This window comes from Trypanosoma cruzi, genomic scaffold (genome assembly GCF_000209065.1).
Source record: "Trypanosoma cruzi strain CL Brener 1047053516599 genomic scaffold, whole genome shotgun sequence".
NCBI classification, from domain to species: Eukaryota; Euglenozoa; class Kinetoplastea; order Trypanosomatida; family Trypanosomatidae; genus Trypanosoma; species Trypanosoma cruzi.
This window is the reverse complement of record NW_001849303.1, coordinates 131-12,234: the sequence shown is the minus strand read 5'-3', so window position 1 is coordinate 12,234 and position 12,104 is coordinate 131. Positions and strand designations below refer to the sequence as shown.

The 12,104-nt window shown below is 62.3% G+C and overlaps 1 protein-coding gene across 1 annotated transcript, besides 2 other annotated features; it reads left to right on the top strand.

Annotated features, from left to right (window-relative positions):
- Nucleotides 1-12,104: part of a sequence feature (areas not merged during assembly with more than two copies in the genome that could not be assigned to a particular haplotype) that runs on past the window's edge.
- On the top strand, nt 209-10,603 carry Tc00.1047053507999.10 (dispersed gene family protein 1 (DGF-1), putative; the record flags this gene model as incomplete). Its single annotated transcript, XM_802025.1, has 1 exon — nt 209-10,603. The coding sequence occupies one exon, from the start codon at nt 209-211 to the stop codon at nt 10,601-10,603; it is 10,395 nt and encodes a 3,464-aa protein (XP_807118.1).
- Nucleotides 5,072-5,125: a microsatellite.

The window sequence follows — 12,104 nt, the reverse complement described above, 5'->3', positions numbered from 1 at the left end:
CTGGCTTGACCAGCACAACTATTCGTTTCAAGGTATTGGTTATTGCTCGCGGCAGTATTAGGATTAGTAGTAGTGGTATAGCGATCTATCGGATTTGCGCTTTTGGATTCTCCATCTGTAGGAAAGGATTTATTAGAAAGGTGCTACGGTCGACGGTGCGAGTGCGACACACCACGACAGCCCTATTGATATCTGATTGGTTCGGTGGATGCGGTGTGCGGTGGGTGCGTGTCCGCGTAGCCGACACCGTGTGCGGCGCAGGGCCATTCCGGCACCGTGTGCGGCGCTGCTCGTTGTGTTGGCGCTGGTTGCGGCGGCGGCGTGGATGCCCGCGGTGCATGCGGTGGTGTTGCGACTGCGGGGCGGTACGGTGGACAGAGCCATCACGGTTGGCCGCGCCGTGGGCACGGTGCTGATGGACGGCGTGTCCATCACGAACGGCGTGGCTGTTGTGTTCGACGTGCCGGCGATGCTTCCCGGCGCGCTGCGCATCGAACTGAGGAACTGCGTGTGCGACGGCGGTGCGCAGATCTACGTGCGGGGCTACAGCGGCGAGCCGGCGAGTGACCGGAGCCTGGAGGTGAGCGTGAGCGGGCTGTCTGGGAGCTACTGCTCGCTCGTGTTTGCGCACAACCTGCCGGAACACACGAACGTGACGGTCCGTGACTCGACGATTGTGACGGCGGGACCGATGCACTACTCCCAGCTGAGCGGGCTGACGGACGCGGTGGCGTCGCCACTTGTGCTGCACGCGACGTCGCTGTTGCAGACGCAGCTGCGTGTGAGCAACACTGTGCTGAGGTCGTTGCACGCGGGCGGGTCGGCGGTGCACGTTGGCGGCGGTGTGGACCTGCTGTCGAGCGCGGTGGTGCTTGACGGCGTGTTGCTGGAGGCGTTGGGCGGTCCTACCGCGTCCGCGATGTGTGTGGCGTCCTCGTCGCGTCTCAGGCTGCGGAGCCACTCGGTGTTCTCCGTGACGAAAGTGTCGGTTGTGAGCAGTGGCGGCGGCATTGTGCTTGGAGAGCGCCTTGCGGTGTCCGACTCGGTGCTGCGCTTCGCGGGCGTCGAGGGGTCTGCTGCGTCGTCGCTGGTGCACTGCGACGGTGGGACGATCGGTGCCGGCGGGTGGGTGGAACTGCACGACGTGTGGGCGGTGGGCGAGGCGTTGTCTGTGGCGTCGCTGTCGGGGGTGACGCTGGGCGGCGGCGCCGTGTCGATTGCGCGCTGCGCTGCCGCTGGCGCGACGCTTGTCTCCGGGCTGACGATCACGAGCGGCGCCGTGTGGGTGCAGTGCAACCGTGCCGGCGGCCGGGTGCTGCGGAGCAGCGGCGACTACCGCTCTGCCGGCCTGCCCTCCGTGAGCGTGGTGCCGTGCGACGGCTGTGCGGCTGCGCTGGCGTGCTTTGATGCGCTGACTGCGTCGTTCTCCGACTGCGTGTGCAGCTGCCGTGCCGGCGGCGTGGGCGAGGCGTGCCTGCCGTTCGAAGTGCCGCCTGCGAGGGCCGGCGGCGGTGGTGGCGGTGCGCAGGGCTGCGTGAGTGGCGTGACGCTGACGGAGTCGGTGACGGTTGGTGGCTGGCGTGCGACGGCGTGCTTCGACTCGGTGGTGTTCAGCGGGCCGATCACTGTGACGGTGGACCTGCGCTTGATGGACGCGTTCGCTGACGCGCTGAACGTGACGCTGCGCCACTGTGTGCTTGCGGGCGGCGCGCAGCTGTGGATTGGTGGCCTCAGCGAGAGCGCGGCGCGCCTGATGCCGCACGCTCTCGTCGACATGACGAATGTGACGTCGCTGGAGGGCACGATCGTGCTGCATGGCGCGATGCCGCTGCACTCGAGTGTGCTGCTGGCGAACTCAACGCTGCGCGCGACGGTTGGCGGGTCGCAGTACGTGCCGACGACCCCTGGCCATGCGGGATCCCGGCGTGGTCCCGCGCTTGTTCTGGACGGTGTCCGGCTTCTGTCGACACGGTTTGTCATGATGCGGTCGACGCTGTCGTGTGGCGGGGGCTCGTGCGCTGCGATTCTCGTAGAGCGCGGACTCGTGGCGAACCTGTCCAGCGTCTTCTACATGGACAACTGCGCTGTCGTATCGCGGGTGCACGTGATGTACGCCCTTGTGTCGGACCTGCGTGTCAGCGGCGGCTCCGTGTTTTCCGTACAGAACAGCTCGTGGAGTGCGCCGAGCACCGAATACTACAAAGGTGCGTGTGTGTTCAGGGAAGTCGCGGTGGATGGCGGCAGCGTGCTGCAGATTGTGTCCAGCAATTTCCGTCTTGGCTTCGCCATGCTCATTGCAAACACGCTGACTGTGACTGGTGGCAGTTGGCTGGTGCACCGCGACAACGAGTTCCGCACCGCCTACGTTGTGTACATGGAAAGTGAAAACGGCGTTGCGTTCCGCGATCGGAGTGTGTGGTCGATACTTTACAACAACTTCACGTATGGCTCGTACTCGTCAACCATTGTAAGTATGACAAACGATTGGTCGCCACCATCCGACACGCGCCCGATCATCTACGTCGTGTGCAACGAGGCAGTAGGCTCTCCTGTGACGAATTACCAAGACGACCTCAATATAGGGACGCCCGTGACGGTGCTGGATTGTGGCGCGTGCACCATGGATGCTGTGTGCTTTGCAGCGAGGACGAGCAGCATCAGCGGCTGTGAGTGTGTGTGTGCTGCTGGCGGCCACGGTGGCACGTGTCTGCCGGCTGCGGTTCCGGACGGCCTTGGGCCGCTCCCGCTCCCCGAAGTGAAGGACACGGAGGTCCGCTGCGTGCACGGTGGCAGCATCAGCTCCGTGGACGATCCTGATCCCGGTGTGCGTGGTCTGTGCTTCGTCAACGTGACCTTCATCGCTGATATCGAGTTGGACCTGTGGACATTCAACGCGCCACAACAGACACTCAACATCACGCTGCTGCAGTGCGTCCTCATGGGCCTGTTGATCAGGGGGAGTGGTGCGCGCGTGCACGTGAACGTGACATCCTCGATGATGGATTCTGGTGCATTGGAGTTTGAGGGTGATTTTGGTGCGAGTTCCCAGATACTGGTGGCGGGCAGTACGCTCTTGTCGACGGTGAGCCATGCCATTGCCTTTTCGGATTTTTTTTTTGATAAGAACTCGACGCTGCTGCTGCTTGACAACCACATTGAGGGGAATAGTTACGCACTCTATTTCTCCATTGGTGTTTTTGATGGTGGCGGGATCATTGTGAAGGGAAATACGCTGAGCACAACGGAGGAGGATGACGGGATGGAATCATGTGTTTATGTTTACGCTGTTGATGTAAAGAATGGCGGCTACTTTGACGTGGAGAAAAACACGATGAGCGCAGTGAGCGGCATTTATATTTATGAGGATACCACTGTGAGCTCCGCGGGGCTGCTGCGAGTGGCGGATTGCACCCTTGTTGGCAGCGCGGAGTTTTTGGATTCTGCGCTGTTGTATTTGGCCGGCTCTTTGGCTCTCGAGGGTGGTGCGCAGTGGCGTGTGGAGGGCAACAGCGTGAGCACAGCCTCAGTATTAAGTATAGGACATGACCAGCACAACATTCAGCTGTCGGGCGACGGCACTACCGTGGCGCTTGCACACAACCGTCAGGTGGACGATATTTATCCTTTTGCTGATCTGGATCAGTCGAACATGATTGTGGTTTCTCCCGCGAAGCTTGTGGTTGGGTGCAACCTGCAAGGAGGTAAGGAGGTGTCGTACGACGGTGTGTTTCCGGAGGGCGTGGTGGTGTTCAGGTGCGGTACATGCAACGATGACGCGGCGTGCTACATGCCCGGGACGGAGTCGGTGGACCGCGGTTCTTGCTCGTGCGGCTGCAAGGACGGATGGCATGGCGCGTCGTGTCTTCCCTTCGAGGTGCCCGACACGGTTGTGCCGCCCGTAGCGGAGAGAGCCGTCGACGGCGACACGAGCTGCGTGGTGAACCAGACGCTGAGGGAAATCACGCTGAACATGTGGAAGACGCACCACTGCTACGTGGGTGTGACATTCAGCGGCGTGGGTGCTGTGCTGACATTCTCCTTTGACAGTATGCCGCTGCATCTCCCCATCAACATCACGCTTACTGGGTGCGCATTCCGTGAGGGTGCCGCGCTGCAGTTTGTTGGGGATGCTGAGGCGGCCGAGTCAGCCGGCGTCCTGATCCGCGTGAGCCAGACGGTGATGCGGTTCTCCGCCGTTGTTTTTGCACTTGCCCTCCCGCAGCACTGCGACATTGCCGTCACGGAGGTTGACGCGGTGCAGTCCTCCGAGGTCCATCTGCCGGAAACAGTGAACAACAAGCTGAGCGTTGTGTTGCTGCACGAAGTTGTGTTGACTGCATCCTCGCTGTTGGTCAGCAACGCCAGGGCGCGTGCAACGAGGCGTGATGCGTTTGGTTTGCACTCGACCGGGACGCTGACGCTGGTGGGTGGCAGCTCGCTGTACACGCGGTACTGCAGCTTCGATGGATACGCACACCTGTTCCACGTAAATACCCTCAGTGTCAGTGACCACTCTGTTTTTGCGCTTCTCAACAACACAATGTCCTCCGGGACAAGCCTATTGTATCAGCACTCCCGATTCAGCGTGTCGGATCACAGCGTGTTGCGCGTGGTGGGGAACAGCGGCTCCGTGTCCAACGCCATTGTTGCAGACGAATTGTGGACCGTCCAGCGATCAAGCTGGTTGGATTGGCGCGACAACGACGTGGGAGTGGGTGCGTTTTTCGACGACACTGAGTCCGCTTTTGTGAGCATTGACAGCAGCAGTGTGGTGACGCTGACGGGCTGCAAGATGGGCTCGACGGGTTTGTCGGTGCCTTTGCTGAAGCGGGTTGGGGCCGGCTACCGGTTCGTTGCTGGGTGCCTGACGGTCGCGGGACGGGAGGTGACGACGGCGGCAGAGCTGGCGCTCCAAGGCATTACCAACGTGACGACGGTTGCAGTGTGCGGGAAGTGCACTAAGGACGGCAACTGCTTTGCTCCTCTGACGACGGCTGTCAGCGACTGCAATTGCCAGTGCGCTGCTGGAGGGCACGGCGATGTGTGCGTCCCGGCGCCTGTGCCTGCTGGCCCGCCGCCACCACCGCCACCGCCACCGCCACTGTCGCCACCGCCGCCACCGCCGGTTGGTGAGTGCATCAGCGACATTTTGTACCCCGAGGTGGCGCAGACTGTGGGCGGCGGGCTGTCGTGGCTGTGCTACCGCAACGTGACGTTCAGCGGGGGCGGCATGAGCCTGACGGTGCTGATTGGGGCGATGACGGGCGAAGTGGCGAACGTCACGTTCGATGGATGCACGTGGAGGGACGGCGCCGTGCTGGTGCTTTTGGGCAACGCGTACGCCGCTGTGGGGTCGCTGAACATTGTCGTCACCGGCAACACGTTCCGTGACGCGCTGCTCAGCCCGGAGGGTGGGTTTCCACCGCACACGAACATCACGATCAGCGGGAACCGCTTCACGGCCACAAGGCTCCTCCCTCGGCCGGGTTTGGACCTTGGCAGCCCGTCGTGTGTCGCGATGAATGGACTGGCGATCAGCAACGACTCCGCGGTGGTGCTCAGTGGCAATGTGTTTCAGACCTTGAGGGCATCTTCAAGCCCCATTCACATCGTTGAATCTGCGTTGAGGGTGTCGTGGCACTCCGTGTTTGCGGTGGTGGGCAACACGTTTCATATGGAAGGCGCTAACAGTAATTTGATACATCTTGAGGGGTCTAGCCAGTCATTTTCACTGATTGTACTGAACAACTCTGCCGTGGTGATCCGAGGCAACCTTGTGACGAGGCCGGTGCAGTACTTCATGCACATTTTGTCGGCCTTACGTGTGGAGTCCCAGTCAGCGGTTGTGTTTCAGGGCAACGAAATGCGGGGAAGCTTGGCTGTGTTTTATTCAACTTTTGCCGCCAACATCTACTACAACTCCTGGCTGCAGTTGAGCGGCAACCTCTGCCGTGAATCCCCATCGGATGCGTTTACTTTTTTTGACCCCAAAGTGAATCTCCGCGACTCCACGGTGTCTGTGTCCGGCAACCAATTCATGTCCAACAATGGAGTGACCAAAGCGCTGCTGATACTCAAAAAGTCCCGCGATCTCACAAACGGAGCGATTGTGGCCGCGTGCAACACTGTGAACGGCGAGGAGGCGGCGGGATACAGCATTCCGTCCGTGTACAATGCCACCATCCTGAGCTGCAGCGACCCATGCACCCTTGCAGCGTCGTGCTTCCCTGCGTACACGACGACGGCCTCGAGTGATGGCTGTGCCTGCACGTGTGCGGAGGGTGGCCACGGCGATGCGTGCCTGCCCGTTGCTGTTCCCGAGCCTTCAAGCACTGACGGTGCCGACTTGTGCGTGCGTGATGTGCGTGTGGATGTGGAGGTGAACGCCGGTTTTGGGACGTCGGTGCTGTGCTACGTTGGTGTGACCTTCGCGGCGGATTTCGTGGTGGAAATGGAGTCGATGTCAGGGAGTGTGCGCAACGTGACGCTGGCGAACTGCACGTTTGTGAGCGGAGCGAGCCTGTACGTTGTCGGGTGGCGGTCCGACCCGCCTGCTGGCGAGCGCGTCGATGTGTTGATCAGCGGGCTTGAGTCACGCTCTGGCGGCGGCGTGGTGGTGGCGAACCGATTTCCGCTGGGCTCGCGCGTCATTGTGGTGGACTCGGTGCTGATTGCAGAGGCGCGTGTTGTGTACCGCGGCGCCTACGACCTTGGCGACGCCTCCGCGTGCCTCGTGTTGCACAACGTGAATCTGACGGGGAGTGTGCTGACCATCGCGCGCACGCATGTGGCTGCTGTGTTCCGCGACGCTGTTGGCGTGCTGGTGTTTGGCGGCGTGGCGCTGTCGTCGCGCGGTGCGCTGTACGTGGACGGGCTGTTGGTGCAGACGGCGCTGGGGCTGTGCGTGTCAGTGGAGGGCGGTGTTATGGCCAGTGACGGCTCCGTGGTGGCGTTTGTTGACAGCGACTTCCTGCTGTGCAAGCATGCGGTGTCTGTGCGTGGGGCTGTGAGCGTGTCGGGCTCCATTGTGGCGCTTGTGCGGAGCGGCTTTTCGTCGACGGGGGACTACGCGGTGGCGTTTTATTCGACGGTGAGTCTGGCCGACGGGTCGATGCTGCTGGCGAGGGGCAACGTGCACGACGGCGTCTTGAGGGAGATGCTCTACGCCGCTGGCGCCGTGACCGCTGTTGGGAGCACGCTGAGCTTTGTGCGCAACCGAGCGCTGCTGCCGCGGATGCTGTCTGCGGGCCTGTCGCTCGCGGCTGGGGCGCATTTGAGGGTGGCGTGCAACGACGCTGGTGGACGCGTCCTGTCGACTGCGGAGGAGTACGCAGCGGCTGGTTTTGGCGACGCTGGGAGCATCGACATTGTTGGGTGCGAGGACTGCGACAGGGACACGTACTGCTACGCGCCCGGGACGGCGTCTGCGAGCATGAAGAACGGTGTGTGCGTGTGCGTGTGCGGCAGCGGCGGATACGGCGAGGCGTGCGTGCCTGTGGGTGCTCCCGCGCTGCCGCCTGCTGTGGGCACCGCGTCGAGTGTGTTTGTCCGCGAGGGCGTGCCGTTGCAGTCGGTGTTCGTTGTGCCTGCCGGCGCGAGCGAGGTGACGCTGCGCCACGTTGTGCTGGACAGCGTGAGTCCTGTGCTCTACGTGCCGTGGATGGCGCGGGACGGCGTGCGGATCGTTGTGCAGAACGTGTCGCTGCTGAACGGCGCCGTGCTGTACGTGATGGGCGGAGGAGGCTTGCGCGGTGCGGTGTCGGCGGGGAGCGACGAGAGCGGGCCGGTGGAGCTGTCGGTGTGCGATGTGGAGGCGCTGAACGGTGCGCTTGTGCTGACGGGCACGTTCCCCGCGGAATCTGTGCTGACGGTGACGGACTCCCTGCTGGTTGCCGCGAGGTCTACGCCGCTTGTGTATCTTCCCAGCTCGCAGTCCTCGCCGTACGCACCGGTGCTGGTGCTGTCGGGCCTGCGGCTCGTGCGGTCCGTGTTGGTTGTATCCGGCGTGGCCCTCGTGACCGTGATGACTGGTGGGCGGACGGTGGTGGTGGACGGCGCGGTGCTGGAGCTTGTCGGTGGCGGTGTCGCGCTGGACGCGGCTGTGCTCGGTGGCGACGTTGCATTGTACGCGAGTGCGCGCGTGGTTGCATCGGGGGGCGCTGTGCTGCGCGTGTCGGGGAGCCGGGTGTACGCCGCGCATGGGTTGGTGTTCGACAGCGGGGTGGTGGCTAACGCGTCCGCCGTCGTGGTGAACGACAACGTCGGTGCGCTGACGGATGGCGCGCTGCTGTTGCTGCGGGGGTTGGCGTCGTTTGCGTCCGGGTCGTGGCTGTCGGTGCGCGGCAACAGCATCAGCGGCAGGCTCCTGTCGGTGCCGTCGTACCCGCGCAGCGCGGACTTTGCGCAGAGCACGCTGACGCTCCACGGGAACGCTGGCAGTGGGCCCGTCGTGATGGACGGCACCGTTACGCTTGGAGGCACCGGCCGAAGGTTTGTCGTGGGGTGCCTGACGCTCAACGGGCAGACGCTGCAGCCGATGGACTACAGGTCCGCCGGCATCATCGGGGAATTCCGCCCCGTGGCGTGTGGCGTGTGCGACGCCGACGTGCACTGCTTTGCAGCTGCGACGAGGGCGATTTCGGGGTCGTGCCGCTGCCGCTGTGCTGAGGGCGGGTACGGGCGCGACTGCCTGCCGGTGTACCTGCCGCACGTGTACGGGTGCAACCGCACGCCTGGCATGCCGTCGCTGAGCTGCACGGCGACGCTGACGGAGACGCGCAGCCCGACGCCAACGCCAACGTGGACGTCGGTGTGGACGCCGAGTCAGAGCACGGCGCACTACGGTCCGACGGAGACGCTGCAGGTGACGGAGACGGTGGCGCTGCCGTCCACGCGGACCCCGACGGCGTCGGTGAGCAGCACGCTGTGGCGGAGCGACGTGGCGTGCCCGACGCTCGCCGTGACGACGACGGCGGCTGGCGGAGGCCTGACGCAGAACGACATCCGTGGCGGTGGGAGCGCCGTCCCGACGCTGCTGATGGTGGCGCTGCCGCCGCCGTTTCGGTGGGCACGCGACCCGCGGCTCGGCGCGCAGCTGAGCTTCGTGCCGGTGTCGACGGCGCAGCCGAGCGGCTTCGGTGGTCCGTGGGGAGCGATGCTGAGCAACTCGACGTGGGTGCGCAACGCGACGAATCCGTCCACCGTTCTGGAGCTGACTGTGCCCGTGCACCGCGGTTACTTCATTGCTGCCGACGAGACGATAGTCATTCGCTGCGACGCTGCGGCGGTGTCCGGCGGCTGCAAGGGTGTGCTGCTTGGGTCCTTCACGATCGCGTCCAACACGCTGCCCGCCGCTGCCAGCGCCCTCTCGGCGATCACCGGCGTTGTTGCGGGTGCGGCGGCTGTTGCCGTGGTGGTGACCGGCGGGCTGGGCTCCATCCTGGAGATGCAGGCGCTCGGCGTGTTCGCGAGAATGTCATGCGCCTCGACGCAGGAGCGTGCGAGCACCGTTGCGCTGCCGTACTTCTTGTCGGTGTTCGCTGCTTTTGACCCGCTGTGGATGGTGGTGGGCAACGCGCTGCTTGCCGCTGTGTTCGGGTGCGTGCACTGCGGTGTGACGGCCGCCTTCCAGCGGTGGCGCGGCTCGGACGCGGCGAGTGCGTGGGTGGCGACGCGCTTCCCGAGCCTGACGTACGTCGTGGCGCACGCGATGCATCTCGGCATCTTCTTCGGCTCCGTGCTCGCACTGGCGATGCCCGGCGCCCGCGTGCAGCACCGCGTGGTTGGTGTCGTTGGTGTGCTGTACGGTGTGGCGTTTCCTGCTGGTGTGTGCTACTTGATTGCTCGCCACGTGGGCGCGAGCTTCACGAAGTACTGGCAGTTTTCGAGGAAGCCGCTGCACGAGCGCCTGCTGTACCCCGTTGGGTATTGGTATCCCGGGGCGCAGCAGCGGATGTACGGCGGCATGCTGACGAACATGAGGGGCAGCCGCGTGTACTGGTGCGTGTTCCAGCTGTCGGTGCTGTGTGTGGTGTGCCTGATTGCGGCTGTGCACCCGCCCGTGGGAGGCTGCCACGTCCAGTACTTCTGCATGGCGGCTGTGCTGCTTGCGGGTGCGGGCGTGGTTGCCTTCACGAACATGATGCGCTCGGCCCTCCTGACGCTGTTGCAGACTGCGAGCTTTGTGCTGCTTGCGGCGCTGTGCCTGATCAGCGCGGCCAACCATCTTGCGCCGAGCGACGGCGGTGCGAGGGCGTACGTGGCGATGGAGCTGCTGCTGGCCGCTGTGCTGCTTGCGATCACTGTGTACAGCATGGTTGTGTGGTATGCGGAGGACCGCCACTGGCAGGAGCTGCGCGAGCCGCGGCGTGGAGGGCTGGAGGCGCTGCTGCGCGATGACGAGGAGAGCGACGAAGAAACGCAGAAGCCGCACGACGCGACGTCATCGTCGTACGCCTCAGGCACCACCGTTGCGTCGTCGTACCGGCCACCCGCACCGCCGCTGCAGCTCATGGCCGGTGACACCCGCTCCGACGCCCTGAGTCTGCTTGACCGTGCATCCAGTGCGAGCTGCGGCATTAATCATGCCGCTCTGGACAGATGAAGGTGCTTTGCTTGACGAAACATTTAGCGCAGTTTCTTTTTTAGGTGTAAGGGCTCCGACCCAACAGTACCGTTACGCGGCGAGAAGACACAAGGCCCCTCGCAGATGCGGCATGACGCAGATGCGTCTGGCAGGCATCTTCTCTCTTTCCATTATTCATAGATTGATCGGGTGATTGATTTGTTGCTTTTATTTTATGGATTATTGACGACAACGGATTATCGAGTTATCACGCTGTTCCGGGGCGGATGCGCAACGTGTGTGTGCGTGTGTATGTGTTTTGCGCCCGCCGATGCAGCACCGAATATGAGGGCTGGTGCTCTCTCCTTCATATCTGTGCTCAGTAGTGAGGACGTGCTCGACGATGGTGGTTGTGTGCGGGCCATAGGATGCATTCAGGAAAGCGTTAGGGAAAACAGTCGATGAAGCCCTTCTGCGACGCGTCACCTTCTGGAGGTTGTGAGTGCGCGTTGCTGGCTGACATGAGGGAGGGCGTGGGGGCCACGGCTGTGCAGCTGCGCAGCCACCCATCGGACTCCGCCCTGACAGCGTCATTGATTGTTGGTTTGTTTCTATTTTTGTGCGGGTGCCTGCAGTGACTCTCTCTCCTGTTCCACGATGACTGTGTGGGAGGGCATGCCTGTCACTCTTCGTATTTCTGGTGTTGCATGGGAAGAACAACAAGAGAAAGAACGAAGAAGTATGCGAAATGATGTATTTCTTTGTGTATGTATATACTGGTGCATTCTTTTGGATCGCTCTTGTGGTTCCTCCTCTTTTTCCTTTTTTTACATTTCTACACACTTGTTTCAATGTCGCTTTAGTACGGCCACAGGGTAGCTTGGGCCGCGTGTAGTTTTTCTTTTTGACGGCATTTCCTGTTAGGTGCTGACGCGGCCACGTTCGTCAAGCATCCACTCTCCACAGCATGGTGCCCGGTATTTTGGAGTCATCCCGGATGTAACGCTGGCATCACCGCCGTGGCACGCATGGGAAGTATGATTTAACGCGGGATAGCAAAGGTATTATGTTGGACATGTGCCTGTTGCATTTGTTCTGTTGAGGAGGTTTCAATGTAGAAGAGGAGGGATGAACATTGCACGATGCTGTGGATTGGAGGAGTTGTTGCCCCCTTTTTTATTGTTGGTATGTTCTCTGGTTCCTACCCGTGTCTGCCCCGGTTGCTTCCCCTGAGTGGAGCTGCGCCATGGCCATCCTTTTTGTTGTTTGCAGGAGGAAGAACAAATTGCGAGTGACGAAACCACACGTCATGCATGCGGCGTCCAGGGAGGTACGTATTTGAGGTGGAGTGCACATATGTGGATGTCATGTGAGACGAAACGGGGGTTGACTGCCCAACCGTCATTTATTTTGGAGAGTGTGCTCTTACTTCTTTTTGTTGCCCTTTTGTGTCGGGGCACGGCGGGATTGGACAGCACGGTCCCACGAAAGGCCTTGCACACATACACACTCTCATGCCACTGTCGTTTCCGAATTCGGG